Consider the following 25,639-nt stretch of genomic DNA (forward strand, 5'->3'; position numbering starts at 1 on the left):
TACTAATAATAATAATAATAATAATGCAGTACTGCAAAAAGCTTTAGAACATTCTTAAGATCCTGTGAGATTGCCCTGACCTGGATAGCCCAGGCAAACCTGATCTTGTCAGATCTTGGAAACTAACCAGAGTCTACTTTAGCAAGTACTTGGATGGGAGACCTTCTTTGAATACTGGAAGGCAGGGGCAGGCTTTATTCTCCACCTCCCTGAATATACTCCAGGGCCCCCCAGGGGTCAGGTGCACACACACACTCACACAAATATTAAAATATATATTTTAAAAGGCCATGTAAGACCACTGAGATTAATTTGTGCCAATAACTTTCCTTCAGACTGTCCCACCTCAGAGAGTTTTTATGAGGATGAAAACGAAGGGGAAGAATCATGAATGCTACTCTTGGAAACAGAATTTATTAAATGTAGGGTGAACAGGTTTTTACAGTTTCTCTTTATTAGTGCTGTAGAGTTCTATAAAGCACCCTATAGATAGGCACTCTTCAACATTAGACAACCCCCCCCCCCCAATAACTCTGATGGAGGATATCTGATATTAGAACATAACAAGCTTCATGAATTAAGTATTGTCTCAAATATATTTTTCCATTAACCATAAATTATCAATCGGCATTTTCCCCTTCTTTTAAAAAAGAGTACTACAGACTGCTGAGAATTTCACCATAGCAGCAGCACTAGGGAAGCACTTACTTAATCCTTTCAGTGATCTAAGCACTTCCTCCAGCTCCCCCAAGCTAAGGGAAGTATGGCACCTCAACAGAAATGATTCCTAAATTTATTTCCCAAGTGTGCATTTTTTATTGCAAAAATGGCTCCCAAGTTAAATGTTAAGCACTCCTTCCCCATTGCCAAGCTCTCACCTGCATGTTGAGGAATAGTTTATGGACCTTCTGTCATCATCAGATGTAGTTTTTGCTTGTGTACATAGTTAGGATTTCAGAATTTGTTGGCCTTAAATATTGTTTGGAATTTCTAAAAATGTCTACTAGGACAACTGCCTGTTTGGACAAGACTGAGTTGTTTTAGTCAGAACATCTTTTCCAGATGGAATCTTTCAAAATATGCTTTTGTCTACTTGAACATGGTGGGTACAATTTCTTTTCACTTCAGTGGAAATTGATTTGTCATACCTACTTTGATTTTAGTCATACTTGCAAGAATCTCAGCTATTTTATCAGATAGTTCTTTTTTCTTTCTAAAAAATGTTAATCCAACTTGAGGTTTTTTTTCCTGTCTATGCTGCTCTTGTTTTATGAACATAACATTTTACTTTTCCAGTAAACACAATGATAACTTCAGAGTATATAATTATAGTAAAGAAAATTAACATATAAGGATATATAAGGATATAAAGACCAGTTCACAACAAATTTATCAATGGTCTTCCTTTTGTTAATTTTAGATTCTTTTCACAACATTTACATAATGTGCACGCATTTTTAAAACAGTAGCTAGAAATAATTGCAAGAAATTTATAGATTCTGTTGATTTTGGTAACGTTTGGGAAACTGATTCAGAAAGCTTTGATTATACAGAATCCCTGATGTGTAGGGTTGCCAGTTCTGGGTTGGGAAACACCTGGAGGAATGGTGGCTCAGTGGTAGAGCATCTGCTTGGTAAGCAGAAGGTCCCAGGTTCAATCCCTGGCATCTCCAAAAAAGGGTCCATGCAAATAGGTGTGAAAAACCTCAGCTTGAGACCCTGGAGAGCCGCTGCCAGTCTGAGTAGACAATACTGACTTTGATGGACCAAGGGTCTGATTTAGTTTAAGGCAGCTTCATATGTTCATATGTTTTGCGGGTACAGCCTGAAGAGGGCAGGATTTGGGGAGATAGTTTTCATCCCAATAGGGGCAAAATCCTAAACCATGAATGACAACGGAAAGAAGAAGAAAACATTTTGCATTTTAGAATGGCACTAAATATTGTCTAGTTTATGTCATGATGAACACATGAATGCAGGAAGGTGTTTTGTACTGAGTCAGATAATTTGTCTCTCAAAGTTACTACTGCCTGCTCTAACTGGGAGTGGCTTATGAAGGTCTCAGGATGGCAGCACACAATTTATCCGTTGTTTATAAAACTTTCCATGAAGTATGCTAATAACATATTACATATATCATCCCAGCCATATTAATCCTCTTAGGACATTGAACATTAAGACTGCCTATCACTGTCCCCACTTATCACAATGTAATTTTCCTTTATGGAGGTGTTTTCCAAGCATTTAGAAGGTGCTCAGCACCTGGTTTTATTTCAGCTTTGAACATAGTATACACTGGTTGGGTTGTTTTGGAGTGCTTTTTTTTAGTACTTAACAAACATTTGTTAAGCGTTTGTTTAAGCAATTTATTATTTCAGTGATATTTGAGGAGCATGCTAAATCTCAAGCCCTGCATGGAATTACATCTGGGCCTCATACTGACATTATGCTTGGGACATTATTCACATCTGAATGAATGCTTATTTTGGGAACACATATAAACAGTGAAAAGTTCAGGCTTACAAGCAGATGTGCAGTCATACAAATAAGTTGCCTAAGAAGTTTTCATGCAGTGTGTTGGGTAAGACAAACCTCACAGGAAAAAAGGCTAATGATGCTTCAATATTATTTAGAGATAATGTGATACAACTGAAGCAATGGTGATGTCACTCTACCATTCATGTTAAAAACAGTTCAGTATAATTTTAGAGCCCTCACTTGGATGGCCCATGAGATATCAAATATCAGAAGATAAGAAGGATCAGCCCTGGTTAGTATTTGGATGGGAGACCTCCAAGGGTGTCACAAAGGCAGGCAATGGCAAACCACTTCTGAACATCTCTTGCCTTTAAAACCCCACCGAGTCAGCATAAGTTAAATATGACAATGGCACTTTCCACCATCACTATACTTTGGAACTCAGCCTTAAATAATTGGCAAGCTATCTCAGCAAATATTTATTTGTGTATGCATTATGAATACTAGGATATTGTTTGTTCATGGCTTGATGGGGCAGAGTCATGGCCCATCATGGCAAAGGGGATCAGGAAGAGATATATATGTGTTTGTGTGTGTGTGTGTGTGTGTGTGTAGTCCAGGGAACTGAGGGAAGGGACAAAAACACCTTTTTATGTTTTGCTTTTAAAATGGCACACGAGAGGCTTTTGAAAGTTCAAAGTTTTGAAAGTTCAAAATAAAATGTTTTATTTTCTTGGAGAAAGGGTCAGGTGGAATTAGGTGGAATGTTATGTGGTAACCCAATAATAAAACTGAAGTAATTTTGTATTCACACAAGCACCAAATAATTTGTTGCCAATAAGTAAGTGTTTCTGCTATTCAACAAGGTCTTTAAAACTTTGAGAAAAGGCTTTATTTTCAGTTTTGGCTTAAATACATAGGTTTCTAAGTTTCACTGACATGTAAAGTTTAGAAGACAGGAATATACAACTAATTTCCCCAAACCCAGACCAGGGATCACTCCTTTTTTTAAAGAGCTATTTCCCTTTTTAACTGTACCAGGATCACTTCTCTTTACTAGAAGCTATTTCCCATTTTTGTCCTACATGAGGATCCTCCTTGAACCATTCACTTTCTTAGCCTCCATTTCAGTCCATAGTCAGTGCTCAATTGTCTCTTCTTCAGCTGTCAGTTTCGAACTGTCATTCTGTAACAGACTCTCTCAACAGAGTTCCATTTGAATTGCCTGTTGTTCAAAGGTTCTCAGACTCTGTTAGGCATTAACCCTTGCATATCTGTCACACCTGCCCACTCCATTCCACCATATATTAATAGAAACTAAGGTGTGAAGGCTGTCAATGGTCACTGAGATCTCAGAGAGTTTCCATTTGGAAAATACACAGGTTCTACTTCTGTTATTTTTTGGGGGGAAGTTAAGCCCCCGAGTAAGAACATAAGAGAAGCCATGCTGGATCAGAACAATGGCCCATCCAGTCCAACACTCTGTGTCACACAGTGGCCAAAAAACCAGGTGCCATCAGGAGATCCCCCAGTGGGGCCAGGACACTAGAAGCCCTTCCAATGTTGCCCCCCCAAGCACCAAGAATACAGAGCATCACTGCCCAAGACAGACAGTTCCATCAATATGCTGTGGCTAATAGCCACTGATGGACCTCTGCTCCATATGTTTATCCAATCCCTTCTTGAAGCTGACTGTGCTGGCAGCCATCACAACCTCCTGTGGCAGTGAATTCGAATCACCCTTTGGGTGAAGAAGTACTTCCTTTTATCAGTTCTAACCCGACTGCTCAGCAATTTCATTGAATGTCCATGAGTTCTTGTATTATGAGAAAGGGAGAAAAGTAGTTCTTTCTCTACCTTCTCTATCCTGTGCATAACCTTGTAAACCTTTATCATGTCATTCCTTAGTTGATGTTTCTCCAAGATAAAGAGCCCCTAGTGTTTTAACTTTTCTTCATAGGGAAAGTGTTCAAACCCTTTAATCATTCTAGTTGCCCTTTTTTGCATGTTTTCCAATGCTATAATATCTGTTTTGAGGTGCGGTGACCAGAAAAAATGTACACTACTCCAAATGAGGCCGCACCATTGATTTATACAGGGGCATTGAGATACTGGCTGATTTGTTTTCAGTTCGCTTCCTAATAATTGTCAGCATAGCGTTGGCCTTTTTTATTGCAGTCACAAACTGACTCGACATTTTCAATGAGTTATCTACCACAACCCCAAGATCCCTCTCTTGGTCCGTCTCCGCCAGTTCATACCCCATCAAGTTGTATTTACAGCTAGGAGTTTTGGCCCCAATGTGCATTACTTTGCACTTGGCCACGTTGAACCTCATTTGCCACGTTGATGCCCACTCATCCAGCCTCAACAGACCCCTTTGGGGTGCCTCACAATCCTCTCTGGTTCTCACCACCCTGAACAATTTAGTGTCATCTGCAAACTTAGCCACTTCACTGCTTACTCCCAACTCCAAATAATTAATGAACAAGTTAAAAAGCATCGGACTCTGCGGTACCCCACTGCTTACCACCCTCCGCTGAGAAAATTGCCCAATTATGCTCAGACCAATTTCACACTCACCTTACGCTGCTCTCATGTTCATCTTCTCAGCATGACTTCCTTCTGATGTCACATTATTTGCCCTGGGGCTGCAGCAAGCATCAGAGTCTTTGCACAGCGAAAAGAAATTGGTTTTTAGCGTTTTCTGTTTGCTGTGCAAAAACGCCAATGCTTGCTGCAGCCCCAGGGCAGATAGTGTGAAATTGGAAGGAAGTCACGCTGAGAAGACGAACATGAGAGTGGTGTGTGCGAAATCAGTCTCACTCTGTATCCTATTAATTAGCCAGTTTTTGACCCACAAGAGGACTTGTCCTTTTACCCCATGACTCTCAAGCTTACTGAGGAGCCTTTGATGAAGAACTTTATCAAAAGCTTTCTGAAAGTCAAAGTAAACAACATCTATGGGGTCCCCTCTGTCCACATGTTTGTTCACTCCCTTAGAATTCTAACAGGTTAGTGAGACAAGATCTTCCCTTACAGAATCCATGCTAAGTCTTCCTCAATAACTTTTGTTCAGCAATGTGCCTACTAATTCTCTCTTTGATAACAGTTTCCACCAACTTTCCCGGTATTGAAGTCAGACTGACAGGCCTGTAATTTCCCAAATCTCCTCTGGAACCCTTTTTATAGATGGGGGTGACATTTGCTACCTTCCAGTCCTCAGGAATGGAGGCAGATTTCAATGAAAGTTTACATATTTTTTAGGAAATCCACAAGTTCATTAAATGATACCCATAATGGAAGTTCATTGCTTATACCCATAATGGAACTTGACTTGACTCAGATTCCTTGATAATGCTTTCTACCAACTTTCCCAGTATTGAAGTCAGACTGACTAGCCTGTAATTTCCCAGATCTCCTCTGGAACCCTTTTTAAAGATGGGGGTGACATTTGCTACCTTCCAGTCCTCAGGAATGGAGGCAGATTTCAATGAAAGATTACATATTTTTGTCAGGAGATCCACAAGTTCAACTTTGAGTTCTTTCATAATTCTTGGATGTATGCCATCTGGACCTGGTGACTTATTGGTTTTTAATTTGTCTATCAGTTGTAGGACCACCTCTCTTGTCACCTCAATCTGACTCAGGTCTTTCAACGCCCATCCTGAAATCAGCAGTTCTGGAGTGGGCACTTCTCATCTTCCACAGTGAAGACAGAGGCAAAAAATGCATTCAGCTTCTCAGCCGTTTCCCTATCCAGTAATCCTTTTACCCCTTGGTCATCCAAGGGTTCCACTGTCTCCCTGGCTGGTTTCCTGCTTCTAATGTATTTGAAGTAATGTTATTGTTGGTCCTTATATGTTTTGCAATATGCTCCTTGTAGTCCCTTTTTGCCTGCCTGATCACAGACTTGCATTTGATTTGCCACAACCTGTGTTCCCTTTTATTAACCTCACTTGGACTAGCTTTCCACCATTTGGATTGGTATGGATTTTCTGGACTTACAGAAATACTATGTTGCTACAATCCTTACTCAAGCTATTGTGATATTACTTCATAGGGATAACTTAAACATTGTGGTGAGGTTGCTTCATTTTTACATGAATGGTGGACTTGTAAGCATATTTCAAAATTTTGGAAACAAATCCAATTTCAGATCAAACTTATTATAGGCTACTTTCTCCCTCTAAAACCGAATGTATATCTTTTACACAATTGGAAAGACCAAGTGCTTAACAAAGGTGCTGTTGAATTAATTAATATTTTGATTGCAGCAGCTAGAATGACAATAGCTGCATATTGGGTAAACTCTTCTCCACTTTTATTAGATCAATGGTTTCATAGGCTGTGGAAATTATTTGTTCTGAATTAAATTGCATGCAATTCTTTTGATTTTTTGATTGAGCATATGAACATTGTGTGGTAGCTGTCTGGTTTCCTCTGGTAAAGTACTTAGCTGAATATGACATTGTACCTAACAATTCATTCTACAAAAAGCTGATCTATTTTTGATCTGCATTTAATTTTTGTTTTGTCCTTGTTTACTGTGATTTTCATATGTCAGATCTGATGTATGCTAAATTGTTGACACTTTGTAATTATTTTGTACAAAAGATAAATAAACTTTATTATTGTTAAAAAAAAATCTGAGCTTCTAGGATTGTAGTTTGAAATAGCCTCCAAGCTTCCCCAAGGGTTTTGACCCTATTTACCTTTCCTTTCAGTTTCCTCTTCACATGCCTCCTCATCTCAGAGAATTTACCTCTTTTAAAGCTAAAAGTGGTTGTGTTGGTCTTTTTGGGCAACTCCCTATTTATACAAATGGTGAAACCAACAACATTATGGTCACTGTTCCCAAATGGTGCAAGTACTTTTTGTTTGTTTCCGATTTTTCTGCAGAGCTGGAGCTTTACTTAGGTTTGTAGAATGATCTGTATGTTCATGGATCTATTTCTGGATTTAAATATACACAGATGGGGATCACTATGAGAATTAGACGCATTAATAATAAAGCATTAGTATATAATAAATATTTTAATATAGTAGCAATAAAATCCTATAATTTATTGTTTGTAACTACCTTTTTGTAACTACCTTCTTGTAACTACATTTGTTTTTCTGTTTTTCTAAAACAGATGTTTAAAGGATTTGAAAAACTAAAAGATGTTCAATATGTCTACACACCTTTTGATTCTTCTCTCTGTGGTGTGAAATTAGAAGCCAATAACAAGAAGCAATACCTCCTTACAGGTACAGTGCATTCAAACAAAGGCATCATATACGTTCTAAACCATCACAGGTAGTAGGATGAAGTATTGGTAATTTTACAGATGCTACACCGAAATCTTTTTAAAATGTTTTAATTTGCAGCTCAAGTATACATAATGCTTGGACAGCAATATAGCTTAGCACACTTATTTAAGTGAAATTTCTACTACAATCATAGCTTTTTTTGGAAGATGTTTTAATTTGAATGCAAACTGAATTTGCAATTGTGTGCATGGTGACTCCATAGTTCACCATCTTCCTTCAGCATAAGTTGTAGATTTTATCCTAAAATTAAGTAAACTTTCATTCCTTTAATGGATATAGATTGCATCTCTGGTGTTAGGAATTAACTACACTATTTTGCTGTTTTTGCAGGGCAAATTTTAAATGATGGCAAAGTTCTTATCCATTTGTGCAATTACATTGAACCATGGGATGACCTGACTCTCTCTCAAAAGAAAAGTCTAAATCAGAGATACCAAATGGGCTGTGGCTGTAAAGTAAGTATATCGTATCTACTGAGATGTGATTGCATTTTGGCCCTAGAGCATTAGGAAGTGAAGCTGGCCAGCTTTTCTTTTGGATGTTGTGTTTTGCCTACCTTTGAATTTAATATACTTGGTGCTGCTTTAATAATTTTCTGTGTTTACTGCATTATTACTTTCAAGGTTGCTTATTTTTATTGTGGTGTTTTTATTATTTTAATATTGCTTTTAATTGTGTAACTTTATTGAAGGTAACTTGAATATATTGGTATGCAGAGTATGTAGAAATATCATACATAAATGTTATTAGATAAATGAATAAAATAACAATAAACATTTCATTGGTTAAATCACTTTACTACAATTGTACCGTTAATACAGACACTGAGGTGGATCCAATCGTCCGCCAAGGAGACTTCCTCTAGTCTAAGAAGTCTTCCTCCAACTTCAGTGGCTCTTGTTCCACATTGCTCAGCGGAATAGTGGGATGGGTTAAAATCTGTCCCAATGGATAGATTAGAAGACTAATTTGAAATAAAGTATATATTGCTAGAGGTTGTATATCTTCATGGCAAGTTGCCTTGGCATTAAAAATCTTGTCACACCATACCATTTAGGTCAGCTTGCATTGTCTTACTAGTCTGGAGGATCCACTAGCCTTTAATGTTACTGTGGTGTGAATAAGGAAGTGTAATACTGTAGTTAGTGGGGTTTGATAGATCTGGATTCAAATCTCTACTTTGTCATGAAGCTCATTGGGTAAACTTGGGTCAGTTTTACTCTCTCAATCTTCTCTCCCCTCACAGGGTTGTTATGAGAATAATTTTATTTATTTAATTCATTTTTACCAGCCTTTCTCCCCAGTATGGAACTGAAGTCAGGGGCATAGACTTTCCAATTTCTGGGTAGGGGGGGAGCTGGGGCTTGGCCAGAGGCATTGCTGTGATAGGTCCCTAAAAGAACTGGGATCCAATGACATCATAGGGAGGAGCCAGTGACATCACAGGGAGGGACCTCTATTATCACTACCTATGGAGGTGGGGCCATGGAGGATTTGGTGAGAAACCTCCCAGAAATTTAGTGGGAACCCCCCTAACAATGCCCCAGGCTGAGCCAAACCCAGGAAAAAGTGAGAGTTGGCCAGTGGTTAAAGTGGTATCTCAGCAGTCTTTTGCTGTCCTGTTTTTGAAATGCACTTTTAGAATGAATAGTCACTTTAAGTTCTGCAAACATGCATATCATGTGCATAGGATAAACTAATGGTCCCAAATTTGACAGTAAAAGGCAACACAGAAAAGCCTTTAGGAGAACTTTTTAAAAAGTCTCCCTGGATGTTTATTTACAAGTGTCTTATTTCTATCTTATTCATAAGGGTAACATTGCACTGAAATTTACTAAATTATGGCATCAGAGATACCTTCATTTGATAAATGCATGGCTGGAGCCTCTGAGCTGGGGCAGAATAGAAAACAGCTGCTGTGCATTCAAACCAACTGTGCAATAAAACAGCTACTCTGAGGTCCCCATTGAGTGTTGTGGAAGGTTCAAGTGTTCTCCTATAGCAGTGGTGGTGAACCTATGGCACGGGTGCCAGAGGCAGCACTCAGAGCCCTCTCTGTGGGCATGTGCGCTCCCTCACACACACACACACACACACACACACACACACACACACACCCTGTGAACGAGGCTCTGGAGTCATATCTCATTCCTCTCCCCAAACTCAGGCTCCTCCCCCAAATCTCCAGGTATTTCCCAACCCAAACCTGGCAACCCTAACTGGGCCTCCTTCAGAGAGACAATAGGGCACTCCAACCTTTTTGAGTTCGTATGCACCTTTGGAATTCTGATGTGGGGGGTGCAACCATAATGCAGCCCCCAAGCACAACACACAGAGGAAAATTCCTTGCAGGTGTTCCTGCAGTTTTAGGGAGGGGGTTAGATGGGACCCACTAGGGCAGGGGTGGCCAAACTTGCTTAACATAAGAGCCACACAGAATAAATGTCAGATGTGTGAGGGCCACCAGACATGAATGTCAGATGTCTGAGAGAAGGAAGGAAGGAAGGAAGGAAGGAAGGAAGGAAGGAAGGAAGGAAGGAAGGAAGGAAGGAAGGAAGGAAGGAAGGAAGGAAGGAAGGAAGGAAGGAAGGAAGGAAGGAAGGAAGGAAGGAAAATAGATGGGGTGGGAGAGAGAGAGTGGAAAGAAAGTAACTTGAACTTTAAATGCATTCTCCAAGCCACTGGCTGGCTTGGCTTGAAGAAGTGGTTTAAGGAAACAAATGCTTTCTCTGGTGGGGGCTTCAAGAGTCACACGATGTTTGTGAAAGAGTCATATGTGGCTCCCAAGCCACAGTTTGGCCACCCCTGAATTAGAGAGATGGGTATAAGGCAGCTTTACGTTTTCATGTGGCCAAGACCTGGTTGTGTTTCATATTTCAAAACTGTTGTGGCACAGTCCAAGCCGAAGGGAAGAAGAGAATATGGGTATGTGGGGATGGGGTGGTGGTGGTGAAGAGATCAGGACCTTGAATCAAGCACATTTTTGAAGCGATGTGGGTTTATTACAGGAAATGTTGGATCCCACTAATCTGGCAGAAACAGCGGCTGGGATTGCCTCTGGTTTAGGAGTGGAAAGGGAGGAACTGCAGGCTTCCTTGCTTTCAAATACGATGCTTCTGATAGCAGCATCTAAGCAGAGCTCTTTGAAGCTACAGAAACCATAAGGCAAATTGTTGATAAACTGTTTTTGAACTGTCGCACTGCTGTTCTGGTTTCCAGAGCATCCCTGACAATTTTTTTCCCAGCCACTGCTTAACGACTGCCAGTGAGGGGGTCAATTGCACTTCTGAACAACTCTTACTGTTAAAAAGTTTTTCCTATGCTAGTCTTCTCCTCTGCTGCCAGCAGGAACAGCCCTCCTCTAAGTGGCAGCCCATCTAATACTTCAAAAGAGCAATCATGTCTCCCCCTTCAACCTCCTCTTCTCTAGACTGAATATCCCCAAGTCCCTTAGCCTTTCCTCATTGGGCTTACTCTCCATGGTTTCTCAGAAGTAATCTACAATGAGCACTGTGGCACCTACTCTCTACACATGCACAGGATTGCAGTTTTCGTTTAAAGAAAGTAGATATTGAATTTATATCCCACCCTTCACTCTGAATCTCAGGGTGTCAGAGCAGCTCACAATCTCCTTTATCTTCCTCCCCCACAACAGACACCCTGTGAGGTAGGTGGGGCTAAGAGAAGCTCTCCCAGAAGCTGCCCTTTCAAGGACAGCTCTGTGATAGCTGTGGCTGACTCAAGGCCATTCCAGCAGCTGAAAGTGGAAGAGTGTGGAATCAAACCCGGTTCTCCCAGATAAGAGTCCATACACTTAACCTCTACACCAGACTGGCCCTCCTTTCTCACATCAGACTTTCTAGTTAATACAATTCAGACTATCCCTGAAGTTTCTAAGGGTAGCTGTGCTGGTCCATAGTAGAACAACTAGATTCAAACCCAGGAGCACCTTAGAGACCAACAAGATTTGGGGGTGGGGGCACAAGCTTTCTAGCATTAGAGCTCCCTCGATTAGATAAAAGAAGCTTTGACTCTCAAAAATCTTGTTCTCTAAGCTGCTACTGGACTCAGATTTAGCCATATAAATCAGTTGACTTCTTTTATCAACTTAATTTATTAACTAACATCATGTATCCCCTGCCTTCCTCCCCAAAAGGACACTGAAGTGGTTTGACACACTCTCCCCTTCTCTTTTATCCTCACAACGAACCTCTGAGGTGGGTTAACTCAGAAACTATTACTGGTCCAAGGTTTCCCAGCAAGCTGCCAGGGCAGAGTGGGCATATGACTCAGGACCTCCCAGATCTGATTTGGACATCCTAACCACCAGCTCCTACTAAAAACACTATATTTTAATGTATTCTTTTTTCCTAATGACAAATTAGAATGATGTTTATAATGTATGTTACATGTTCAAAAGTAAATTAGGTGGACAGGAACACCTCTGGGAAAGGCATGTTAAGAACATAAGAGAAGCCATGTTGAATCAGGCCAATGGCCCATCCAGTCCAACACTCTGTGTCACACAGTGGCCAATATATGTGTATGTGTGTGTGTGTGTGTGTGTGTGTGTGTATGTGTATATATATATATATAATTTACCAATTTACTCATGGGCATTCAATGAAATTGTCGAGCAGTCAGATTAAAACAGATAAAAGGAAGTACTGTACTTCTTCACCCAAAGGGTGTTTAACATGTGGAATTCACTGCCACAACAGGTGGTGGCGGCTACAAGCATAGCCAGCTTTAAGAGAGGACTGGATAAAAATATGGAGCAGAGGTCCATCAGTGGCTGTTAGCCACAGTATATATATATGTGTGTGTGTATGTGTGTATTCCACATGTTAATCACCCTTTGGGTGAAGAAGTACTTCCTTTTATCCGTTTTAATCTGACTGCTCAGCAATTTCATTGAATGCTCATGAGTTCTTGTATTGTGAGAAAGGGAGAAAAGTACTTCTTTCTCTACTTTCTCCATTCCATGCATAATCTTGTAAACCTCTATCATGTCACCCCGCAGTCGACGTTTCTCCAAGCTAAAGAGCCCCAAGCGTTTTAATCTTTCTTCATAGGGAAAGTGTTCCAAACCGTTAATCATTCTAGTTGCCCTTTTTTGCACTTTTTCCAATGCTATAATATCCTTTTTGAGATGCGGTGACCAGAATTGTACACAGTATTCCAAATGAGACCAAATCATCGATTTATACAGGGGCATTATACTGGCTGATTTCTTTTCAATTCCCTTCGTAATAATTCCCAGCATGGCGATGGCCTTTTTTATTGCAATCGCACACTGCCTTGACATTTTCAGTGAATTATCTACCACGACCCCAAGATCTCTCTCTTGGTCAGTCTCTGCCAGTTCACACCCCACGTTTGTAGCTGGGATTCTTGGCCCCAATGTGCATTACTTTGCACTTGGCCACATTGAACCTCATCTGCCACATTGACGCCCACTCACCCAGCCTCAAGAGATCCCTTTGGAGTGCCTCACAATCCTCTCTGGTTCTCACCACCCTGAACAATTTAGTGTCATCTGTAAACCTGGCCACTTCACTGCTTACTCCCAACTCCAGATCATTAATGAACAAGTTAAAGAGCATGGGACCCAGTACTGAGCCCTGAGGCACCCCACCGCTTACCGTCCTCCACTGCGAAGACTGCCCATTTTTACTCACTCTCTGTTTCCTATTAATTAGCCAGTTTTTGATCCACATTTACTCCATGACTCTCGAGCTTACTAAGGAGCCTTTGATGAGGAACTTTATCAAAAGCTTTCTGGAAGTCCAGGTAAACAACATCTATTGGGTCCCCTTTGTGCACATGTTTGATCACCCCCTCAAAGAACTGTAACAGGTTAGTGAGGCAAGATCTGCCCTTACAGAACCCATGCTGAGTATTCCTCAATAACTTGTGTTCATCAATGTGCCTACTCATTCTGTCCTTGATAATGCTTTCTACCAACTTTCCCGGTATTGAAGTCAGACTGACTGGCCTGTAATTTCCCAAATCTCCTCTGGAACCTTTTTTAAAGATGGGGGTGACATTTGCTACCTTCCAGTCTTCAGGAATGGAGGCAGATTTCAATGAAAGATTACATATTTTTATCAGGAGATCCACAAGTTCAACTTTGAGTTCTTTCATAATTCTTGGATGTATGGCATCTGGACCTGGTGACTTATTAGTTTTTAATTCGTCAATCAGTTGCAGGACCTCCTCTCTTGTCACCTCAATTTGACTCAGGTCTTTCAACACCCCTTTCAAAATTAGCGGTTTTGGAGCAGGCAAACACTTCTCATCTTCCACAGTGAAGACTGAGGAAAAAAATGCATTCAGCATCTCAGCCATTTCCCTCATGTTCTCAGTTTAACCCAGACCTGCATGCAACAGAGCAATGAACAGCCTCCATTTATTGCCTTATGACACTCTAACCATCAATCTCCCATTCTGACATGTTACTATTTTGTTGGTTTCCTAAGCAAATCCTATCCAGACCAAAAGTTCTTTCAGTTTGTTAGTTTCACTATGAGTTGTTTTTTCTAAACTAAAACCTCAATACTCAGGTTAAATTGTGGTGTTGGCACTTTGCAATAAATAAGTGGGTTTTGGGTTGCAGTTTGGGCACTCGGTCTCTAAAAGGTTTGCATCACTGTTCTATAGGCTTCTCAGTCTTGTGGTTCTTGATGTCAGATTTGTGTCCATTGTGTCTGGGGATCCGAAAGACTTTTTCTGCCATCTGTGCCTGAAGGAGTACTTCCAACATATGCAAGAACAGAAGAACACTTCAACTTTCCAGGACATTCAATACGGGACCTCAAAGTAGCTGCTTTATTGCAAAGGAACTTCAGAAACAGATGGGAATGGGAGATTGCTGAATTGCAAGCTATTACAACACTCAGAACAATGGAACCCCCAGGACAGAGATATTGGCTTCTTCTCTCACTACACATGCTTAGTCACTCAGTTCTCACTTATACCCAGAAATCAAACTAAGTTGTTCTAAATGGTGCCACTGAATTCAAACTTAATTTTCACATCCATTGTTAATTGCTTTATCATCTGTATATCAATTTACTGCAATTTTCACATCTTACCTAATGTATTATTATTATTTCCAGTTCAAAGAATTTATTAATATTAAATAAATAATTATAAAGTTATCACATTTAAATTACAGATAAAACAATTAGCATCCCAAAAATGCTACTTAGGCATTTTTACTCCAATTAGCTATTTCTGGCAATTTAATCCTGCCTTATCTTTATATAATATTTGAAGAAATCTGTTTCAATTAACAGAACATACTACGTCTCTCAGTTCTTGCTTACACCCATAATGGAACTTGACTTGACTCAAACCGGACTCAAACCTTGCTTGCTAATTTACTGCTATTCACAGATCTCTCACACATCCAATCTCGGCTATAATCATCTAGTACTTATGCATCTTGACTCTAAATTCTGTTTCATCTGTATCTGATGAAGTGTGTTTGCACACGAAAGCTTATACTCAGAATAAAACTTTGTTAGTCTTGAAGGTGCCACTGGACTCAAACTTTATTGTGGCCACCCCACCTGAATCCATTAGCTAATTGGTTGCCCCTTTGAACTGTCAACACCATTTTAGGTAACAGCAAAATGAAAAGCATGAAGATGTACAAAGTGCACATTCCTTGGCAATGTTGTTTCTGGACTGCAAACAGGACAAAAGGAAATGTTAAAAGGCCTCTGATTTTCATGTCTCCTCCACCCAATCTCACTTTTCCCCAAAAGTAAATTGGAGCCAAGCTAGTATGTTGAGCCCAACAAAAGCCTTGCAGTCTGACTGAAAGTGGATGTTGACAGTCAGGGTTATTTGAGTATTGATGTGTTCTGGATATCAAAGCCTTAGTAATTAATCTAATGAGTTCAAAGATACAAGCAAAAACTTTTGCAGATCACAATTACCTTTTACAATATCAAGCACCCTTCAGCCCTCTAGGTCGGCTGGATGGATGGACAAAATAGTCACCTTTCCTAGATCTCAGATGGATCCAGCAGCAAGAGAGCTTTCTCTTCCTATTGCCAGAAACATTGTCACAGCTCTTTCCCACTCCCTTGACCCAGGTCTGCTCAGGTCAAAACAGCTTTTCCTGTCTCCAGAGATAGTCTTCCTATTTGATAACTTCGAATACATGTTTCCTGCTTGGAGAAGGGAGAGGAGAGAAGGGGATGTTTATCTATCCATCTATCTATCTATTGTCTGCTCTGTTAGCTCAATTAACATTTGTAAGAAGGTGAGCTTGGAAGATCATTACACCACTGACTCCCTTCTTTCCAGCCCAGAGGAAAAAATGCCTCATAATGTCCCAGGAGAAAAATGCATTTCTTCAAAGGATCCACTACCCCATTCATGACTTTGAAGATCATTCTCTCTCCTTCTTGAAAATCTAAAGTGGTTTGGAAATTTTTCATACACTCAAAGGTGTTTGTCACTATGCCTGGCACTAGTTGTCTGGGGGAGGCCTGAGCCTCCAAGTCCTGTATTGGTTGCCCAGAGGGGGCTCAATCCCCTGAGCCCCTCCCATCCTGTAGTTTACGCCTATGACTGAATTGCTTTTTATTTTTCTCCACTCCTCTATTTTGTCCTCATAACAATCCTGTGAGGTAGGCAATGTTCAGAGCGTGTGACTGGCTTAAGGTCACCCAAAAAACTTTCAGAGTGCCATGCCCACAAAGTTTCTTGGGAAAAGGGCAGAACAAAAATGTGAGTAATTAATAATATGTGAAAGTAACTTGAAATTGTGATAAGGGATATATACACTAGTATAACAAACATGTCCATGTAATATTTTTCCAAATGTCTAAGGCCTAATCAAAAGGTTATGAGTTCACTATTGCTGCCATGACAAAAATCTACTGCATGGTGTGGGAGCAAAGGCACACCATATCACAACTTTAAATTGCTTTCCCAACTGGGTCAGCTGGAGGATATGTAAAGTATACTTACCAGGGACATGCTTGTTAGCATGGCTCATTTTGGGCAGGAGCTCACAGGAGTGGAACTCCAGAACCTCTGAATTTTATTGTGCTTTTTCTTTCTTACCCCCCCCCCCCCCAAAAAAAAAATACTTGCTTCTGGGCTCCAGTTTTCAAACCCCCTCTGTGAGAATTTTGCTGAACTCTAAGATGTGACAAATTTTCTATTATTTTCCCCCACAAAAATGGGAAAATAACCAAGCCATATAAAGCAGACAGTTGCAAATCTTCATCGTGCCACTGTGCCCACACAGGAAAAAGTAATTTTAAAAGTATGATGGAAGTAAGGTTTTATTATGACAATTATAATTCAAGAAGCATTTTAAAATGGATACTGTGCTGATATAATTTAGTACACCTTCCGGTGATGTCAGGGGTGTGTGGCATATGCAAATGAGTTGTGCTAATCACCTCTTTTTCTACGAAATGACCCCTGCTTATTGAACATGAACATATGAAGCTGCCTTATACTGAATCAGACCCTTGGTCCATCAAAGTCAGTATTGTCTACTCAGACTGGCAGCGGCTCTCCGGAGTCTCAAGCTGAGGTTTTTCACACCTATTTACCTGGACCCTTTTTTGGAGATGCCAGGGATTGAACTTGGGACCTTCTGCTTACCAAGCAGATGCTCTACCACTGAGCCACCATCCCTCCCCTGTTAGATGCTTGTGGAATCGGACAACCTACACAAGATGGCCTAAATTGTTTTACGCTGATGAGATTCACCCATGCATCTCTTATTATTTTAATGCAGTGCAATTATGGAAGTGGAGCATTATTACACTGCATACTAATTTATATACTTAACAAAGAAAAGACTAATGTGATCTTTTGTTTTTAGATTTCGACCTGTTACACAGTACCCTGCTCCATTACTACACCAAATGAATGTTTGTGGGTAGACTGGCTGATAGAGAGGAAGCTCTATGGGCACCAAGCAAAACATTATGCCTGTATCAAGCGCAATGATGGAACATGCAGTTGGTATCGAGGTGGCCCTCTTCCAGAAAAAGAGTTTATTGATATGAGTGAACCATGAATTGTGTTAACTTCATGCAATGCTATGTGCTCATTAATTTGAACTTTCAACATCCGTTACTTAGAAAGAGAAACAAATTTTGCTGTGTAAATAAAGTGCAGTGTTCATAGAATTCACATCCAGATAAGAAAAGGAGCTATCTCTTGGAGACAGCTACTCTTTTTATTTCTTTTTATAGAGGGAAGTTTTGAAATCATACCTTTATTTTTTATCAAAATGAATGTATCCATACACAAGGTTGATCAAAATTTGGACTGCAGATAATAAACTAAATAAAAGAACACCTCTTCATACAAAACAAAACTCCTAAGAAAATGTTTGTGGTTTTTTTAAAAGCCAATTTTTTTTTGTTCTGAGATAAAGGAACTTGGACAGAATATGTGTAAGAAGCACTGTTAATAACTTGTTGTAAAAACCCCAACAAATTAATTTCCCCATTTCAGATTATGTAAATTATATGTTTGTGTGCATGGCTTTTTTTTAGCAGGAACACACAGGAACACAGTTCCAGCTGGCTTGGCATTGGGGATGTGGTCTAATATGTAAATAAGTCCCAGTTCTACAAAAAAAAAAACCCTGTGTGAAACAATGGTGATGTCAGGGGTGTGGTCTAATATGCAAATAAGTTCCTGCTGGGCTTTTACAACAAAAAGTCCTTTTTGTGTGTATGATTTAAAATTCTTGATTTCATTTTCTGTATGTTGTTCACCATGTCTTGTGTAGTGTTGTCTGAAGATTTGTTCATAACTATGTTATAATAAATCTTTGATAATAAAACAGATCCAATGGATTTGAATATACTGTAAAAGGTACTACCGTTCCATAATGTAATTATGAGATTGTATTACCAGAAGACTTAGACCGATTTTGCACTCAACTTACCCTGCTGTCATGTTCCTCTTCTCCGCGCAATGTCCTTCGAATTTCCCACTATCTACTCCACAGCTGCAGCAAACATTGTGGTTTTCATGCGGCAAACGGAAACTGCTAAAAATCAGTTTCCGTTTGTCACATGATGTTTGCGATGTTTGCTACAGCCCCAGAGCAGATAGTAGGAAATCCAAAGGATGCTGCGTGGAGAAGAGGAACGTGACAGTGGGGTAAGCTGAGTGCGAAATTGGTCTTACTTTCTAGAAATCAATATCCTGTAGCTAATGGATAAAAAAATCTTAGGGAGCATTTGTAACCAATTCTTAGACATTATGGTTTGGATCCTACAAACCACCACTTCAAGGAGTTTGTGCACAGTTGAATCTCTCCTACCTTCCATTCCTCCAGCAACTCCCTGTGATCCCCAAAAAGCAATGGAAATGCAACAGAGCAGCTGTTCACTAGATCAACAGTAAGGAAGTAATTTTACTCGACCCCTCCTTCTTCACTGCAGCACCCCAGAGCTGTATAGTATTTTGTCTTTAGGGGTATACTAACCAGTATCAGTTTTGGGGGGAATCAGTGGGTTACCAAGGAGAAAGGAAAAGAGGGACTATTCATATCCACAAATTCCTTGTGTAGGTGATACATAGGATCTAATCCTATAGCATATATTTGCTCAGACAAGCAAAAGCAAAGGGAGGAAATAGTAGGCAAACTTATGGGCATTCTCAGGACAGACAGTACTAGTGTGGAGAAGATTTACTCCAGACAAATTAATAGTTGGGTTTTCCTTTGCTCTGGTCTCTCATATGGGATGAGAATGTCAACATCACGTCTCATGTTACTTTATTTATTTATTTATTTATTTATTTATTTATTTATTTATTACTTTCCATTTATATCCCGCCCTCTTCACAAGCGGACTCAGGGCAGCTCACAACATCATAAATACAATCAATTCAACAAAACATATAAAACCATAATTTACTTATATCAATTTTAAAACCATTCTATAGCGCTGTTTCAGTCCAATATAGGCGGTATTGACTTCCCGACTATGATCGCCAGCATTCTGTAGGATGTCCGGTGGCAGCCCTTTTCAATCAAACCGCAAAAGCCTGTTTAAACAATTCGGTCTTACAGGCCCTGCGGAACGCAGACAAATCCCGCAGGGCCCTTATAGCTTCTACATGGATTCCCACAACTGTGAGTATTCCATGATCATTGGGATATGTGCCAGGACATATGTAGGAAGGGGAAGTGCCTTTGTGGAGAGTTATTAGTGGAGAGATGTTGAAGTTTTCAAAATCTGCCAGCACTAAGAATATTTTTACCAACATCTGTTTTAAAAACTGCTTTAGAATGGTGAGGGCTTTTTTTGAGCAGGAATGCACAAGAACGCAGTCCCAGCTGCCTTGGAATCAGTGGGTGTGGCCTAATATGCAAATGAGATCCTGCTGGGCTTTTTCTGCAAAAAACCCCTCCTGTGTGAACCAGTGGTGACATCAGGGGAGTGGCCTAATATGCAAATGAGTTCCTGCTGGGCTTTTTTCTACCAAAAAAGCCCTGAGAACACTGATCAAGGTTAACGACTGCCTTTTACTGAACACTGAGCAAATCAACACTTTCAACATGTCCAGTAAGTTCAAATCTGATGCATGATCCAGAGAAGCTGCAGAATTACTGCTGACACTGCTCTATTTCTGGCTAGAAAAAATCATAAATGATCAAAAGAATCATTCTTACACCAATTCATACAAAATTTAACCAAATTTATATAATATAATATAATAAAGTTAATACATCAACTGGTACAGTACAAATCTGAATTTTTCTTTTCAATAAAGTGTTTGTGCCAAAAACTGACAATAGTCTATGAGTTATTCATATGCGACTCAAATTAATCAGTATACATCCTGACCACCACCTCAACAGAGCTTGCTAGCTTATTAGTCTGTTTCAAAAGACCTTCTTCAGAGTGGGTTTAGTGATTGTATTGTATTTTCATAGCACTCCAAGCAACTGAAATATAGTCTATGGTCATCATAAGCACTTCACTGAAAAGAAAAATTCAAATTTGCACTGTACAAGTTGATGTATTAACCTTATTATATAAACTTTGTTAAATTTCCTATGAATTGGTGTAAGAATTATTGTTTTGGTCATTTATGAATTTTTCTTGTAATTTTATACACCATTTTCTTTATTACAATATTGCCTTTACTTTGCTGGATCTCTTTGCTTACCTATTTCAGTCTAGGGAATTTTGTAACTACAGTAGTATGATTTCTGAGATGCTGGTGCAAGAAATATTCAACAAAATACAAAATGTCAAAAATATGTGCCATATTGATTCCAAAATCGATGGTAAAGTTTCAGTTCATTTGGAGGATGACTTAATTCAAGCATTTTAGTTATAGTTCCATGAAGAACTATTGCGGCTGAAATTATTTCAAATAAATTATTACAAGAATCTGATAAATATTTCAAAAAAGATCCATACATTCTAGACCATGAAACCTATGTTTCTTCAGGTATGATTAGCACTTGAACTTTCCATTAGACTCCACTTTTTTGTTGCTTTATGGCGATATGATCATATATTATTTTAACACAACAAGAGCTCTTTTTCTCTCACTCTGTACACTTGCATTTAATATGAGAGCTGAAACAAATAAAGCCACTGGGAACCATCTCTACTCCAGAACAACTATATTAAAATAAATGGCAAGATTTTATTTATAACTTTGCTTCATAAGCATATGCTAACAATATCAAATGCCAACAGCGTTTTCATAAGCATAAAGTCAAGCCAATATAGTGCTAATTAAAAGCAAGATGCATATTCCAGAAACTTAAGCACCAACTAATTTTTCTGTGTTCCTGTCACTTGAAGACAATTACAGCATGAAGAACTGGCACTGCTTGCAGTTTACCATACGAACTTTCCTCATTAAAGAAACACTAACTTTTCATGATATTCCTTGCTCGGGTTTGTATAAATACTAGGAATAAGTCTCATCGTGAAGAAAAATACAACAGGTTCTAGAAAGAGGCTCTGGGTGAGTGCCCCCCAACCTTGCAATCTTCCCACTCACTCAAGTGAAGGTATTCTTTTCCCCCACCCACCTCAAGGGAAGCTGATCTCAGCCATCTGGAGAGCAACTGTAATTCTGAGTGATCTCCAGCCCTCACCTAGAGATTTGCAACAGTGGTTCCCCAGGAGGAGACAGCTGGTTTGAAGAATGGCATCTATGACATTGTACCTGTCTGAGATACCACCCCTCCTCAAACCCACCATCTCTAGTCTCCAACCCTCAAATCTCCAAGAATCTGCGAACCTGGAGTTGGTAACTGCTAAGTCATACTGGTTTTCCTAGGGGGTAGGCTTCCCAACCCTCCCGCCCTGGTGGGGGACCCCAGGATTTTCACCCTCTTCCCCTGCTCCCCCAAAAAATGGAAGCGGGGGGAGGGGGGAAACAGCACCGGGGAGCATGGCGAGCCGCCCCATCCCGGAGCGGGCGAGGCCGCCGCCTCCTCCCTGCCCACCGCAGCTGCTCCTCCGAGATGGGCCCAGGCTGAGCCCATCTCGGAGGAGCAGCCAAGAGGCGGCAGCAGCGCAGGCAAAACCAGGGGAGGGCAGAGGCAGGCCAGAAGCATGGCGAGCCGCGAATCCGGGCCCTTCTAGGACCCGGACTCGCGGCTCACCATGCCCCCGGCCTGCCTCCACCCCCCGCTCCGATTCCACCCCAGAGGCGGAGCGGAGCAGGTGAGGCTGCCGCGCCGCTGCCACCTCTTCTCCGCTCGCCATCGCTGCTCCTCCGAGATGGGCTCAGGCTGAGCCCATCTTGGAGAAGCAGCCACGGCGAGCGGAGAAGAGGCGGCAGCTGCGCAGCGGTGTCACCCGCTCTGAGACGGGGTGGCTGGCCATGCTCCCCGGCGCCGTTTCCCTCCCTCCCCCCTAGCTCCACCCCAGTGTCTCCTGGCTCCACCCCCAAAGTCCCCAGATATTTCTGGGGTTGGACTTGGCAACCCTACTAGGGGGGCTGCTGCTGAACAGGAGCAAACAGCCAGGCCTAATTAAGTCATGCCAGTCAGGTGGCACCAAGTCACCCAGAGGGTGCTGCCAGACGTAGGCAGCCAATCTCCAGGTGGAGCCTGAAGATCTCCTGGGATCACAACAGAACTCCAGATCTCTCTCCCCATTCTGGAGAAAATAACTGCTTTGGAGTGTGGACACTGTGGCATTATTTTCAGCTGAGGGCAATATTGATTGCCTAGCAACAGCCCCTGGCTTGCAGCTTCCCCTGTGGAGAAGAGGGAGGGAAAGAGTGACAGGAAAGAGGTGGCCGCTATGGTCTCTGAGGAAATGCTTTGTGAAGCCACAGTAGAGCGGCAGCCCTTTCTGAGGAGGGTTGATAAAGAGGACACAGAGAAGTGTCTGAGGTGTCTATCACTGAAGTAAGACTGTTTTGGCAGTTTGTTCAGTGTTCCTGGGTCTGCAGTAGGCAGGGGATAGGGGAGTCAGGCAATGGGAACCCAGAGGAGGTGACTGACTCATGATGGACCAATTATTTGTCGAGTGCATGGAATGCACCCATAAGCCAATGAGAGAGCTCCATTTCACCACCACCATAGGGGAATTATATAGAGAGATGATACTGCATCCTGGCCACTGATGTTACCTTTCTGACCATACATGTGACCTTTCCAGAAAAATCATTTAGATAACAATTGTGCACTTTTATAGCAAATGGAGCTAATTTTGGGCAAACACTACCAAAAGTTCAAACCACAAATAAATGGGAGCTGAAAACACTACACAAAATATCCCAGTGGATTTTGCCATTAGTTTTTTGTACATGCACTGTAATTATACCCCATATTAAACAATGATTATGTGGGTTGTACTGCGCTAAAGACACATTGTTTGCTTTTCTGTAACTTGCTTATAGTTTTTATTTTATAGTATTTAATTAATCAAACATATAACTAGTATTTAGTAACCATACGCCTCTATTTCTATGAGGGTTAGAGAATACAAGGTTAAAGCTTTGGTGGGATGACTGTATTTATATACTTAAATTCTCTGGTCGGTATGATGTGATTGTAAAAAAATTCTATTCCAATAAAGGTTGACTGGATTGGATTAGTAAACATACAAGGGTTTTTTTCACATTTTATGTAATAGATTTTTCTTTGTTGTTTAATGAGGACGTTGGTGTAAACATTATGGTGTAAACGTATGTTTGATATGTTTAGTTGATCATAATTTGACTTTTGATTCCACAAATAGTATAATCAATACTGCAAATAAAGTTCTACCAATTGTGACCATCTTGACAATAAAAGATCAGAATTTCTACAACAGTGAACAAGGGTTTTCAAAAACAACAGCAATGCTTGCATATATAGTAAGTCCAAGCTTTAAAATGGTATCAGAGCTTTTTTTTTTTTTTAATGTGAAATTTAGCTTTAATCCAAATTGATTTAACCTATGTGTCAAGATCCTTTGCCATGAATTCTCTTTTTGCATTCTTTCTCTGACTTATGTTGGGGTTAAGCTGACCTGGATAATTGGGAGGAGGGAAGCTTTTGCTTTGGCTTGCATGATACTGTTTGTGATGCATATGTAATCTCCAAGCCCTACTGGGGAGACCTGGGAAACCAAGGCTGCTTGGATGCCTCTGTAGAGACTATCTAGCACCTGGATTGTGACACGCAACTATGGGGGTGGGGTGGGGCAATTCAAACTTGTGCACAAACTTGCATTGATGGGAAGTAACCGTTTGGGGAAATGGTATAAAGATCTGGCTAACCTGTCAGTTACAATATCAGACACACAATCATGCTGCTGCTTTTGTCTACTGAACAAACTACTTTATCTGAATGAACAGAGAGACCTGGTTATTGAGGACTACTGATAAGCTGACACTATGGCTAGACTTTCCAAATACAAATTTTCCATTTTGTTCTTGCATATTTGCTTCCTTCATTTTATTTATCAGATTATAGGACAATACATGTGTATCCCTCTGACAGAATGCTAGGTTAACATGAAAGTGAAAAATATGAAAGTTTTCATAAGAACATAGACAGTTCATGCACGTTTGATTACTATTTTAATTTACTGTACACAAAGTACAAACAAATCAAACACCTTTAGCAGACTGACTTTTTGTTGTTGTTTCAAGCTCTACATGAACTCCATGCCAAACACATTTATGCTTACAAAGTAGCTGCTTCCAAGTGGGCAGCCGTATTGGTCTGAAGTAGCTGAACAAAGCAGGAGTCAAGTGTCACCTTTAAGACCAACCAAGTTTTATTTAGAATGTAAACTTTCGTGTGCTCTCTAAGCACACTTCATCAGATGAGGGGACCTGATCTTAAAGGTGCCCTTGACTCCTGCTTTGTTCAAAGTAGCTTCTTGTACTAAATCTCCATGCCTGGGCTATGTCTTGATAGATTAGCTACATTCCTAACCTGTGTTGTACTTTCACAGTATTTGCGTCTGCACAGTTGACTGACTTACAGTGCAACCCTAAGAAAAGTTACTTTGTTGGAAGTAGATTGACGGGGTAAAGTTCGGAGAGTAACATGCAAGCAGGGGAGTACAGACTGCAAGAGGAAATTTGGCATAGCAGGGCAGGCATTGAGAAGAGAGTGGAGTCCTGCCCCATATCCTTCAGGATCGGAACATCTCGCACATGTATGTAATCCTAATGGTAAAGTTTGCAGTCAGTCAAGAAGTCCAGGGCCCATCTCTCCCCACTCTCCTTAAGGAATACAACAAATGCCTTTATTACAAAAACTTCTACTGAATCCTAACCTAAGCAAATGTTACAAATCTAAAGAGAAATTTGGGGAGAGGACAAAGTAAGATGAACAAGTCTGTTCCAGTGAATGAAATCC

At 40.5% G+C, this 25,639-nt stretch overlaps 2 protein-coding genes across 3 annotated transcripts in view; one reads left to right on the plus strand and one right to left on the minus strand.

The window, feature by feature from the left end:
• TIMP4 (TIMP metallopeptidase inhibitor 4) overlaps window positions 1-18,662 on the plus strand; it is a 35,562-nt gene extending 16,900 nt beyond the window's left edge. Inside the window, exons 3-5 of the mRNA XM_060238297.1 lie at window positions 7,617-7,731; window positions 8,125-8,249; window positions 17,657-18,662. Coding sequence (XP_060094280.1) covers window positions 7,617-7,731; window positions 8,125-8,249; window positions 17,657-17,854 — 438 coding nt within the window. The 3' untranslated portion in view covers window positions 17,855-18,662. The remainder of the gene's footprint in view (window positions 1-7,616; window positions 7,732-8,124; window positions 8,250-17,656) is intronic.
• The window catches only part of SYN2 (synapsin II), a 454,742-nt gene that overhangs the window by 156,886 nt on the left and 272,217 nt on the right, over window positions 1-25,639 (minus strand). The gene's annotated exons all lie outside the window — the stretch shown is intronic.

This window comes from Heteronotia binoei, chromosome 5 (genome assembly GCF_032191835.1).
Source record: "Heteronotia binoei isolate CCM8104 ecotype False Entrance Well chromosome 5, APGP_CSIRO_Hbin_v1, whole genome shotgun sequence".
In the NCBI taxonomy this organism is placed as follows: Eukaryota; Metazoa; Chordata; class Lepidosauria; order Squamata; family Gekkonidae; genus Heteronotia; species Heteronotia binoei.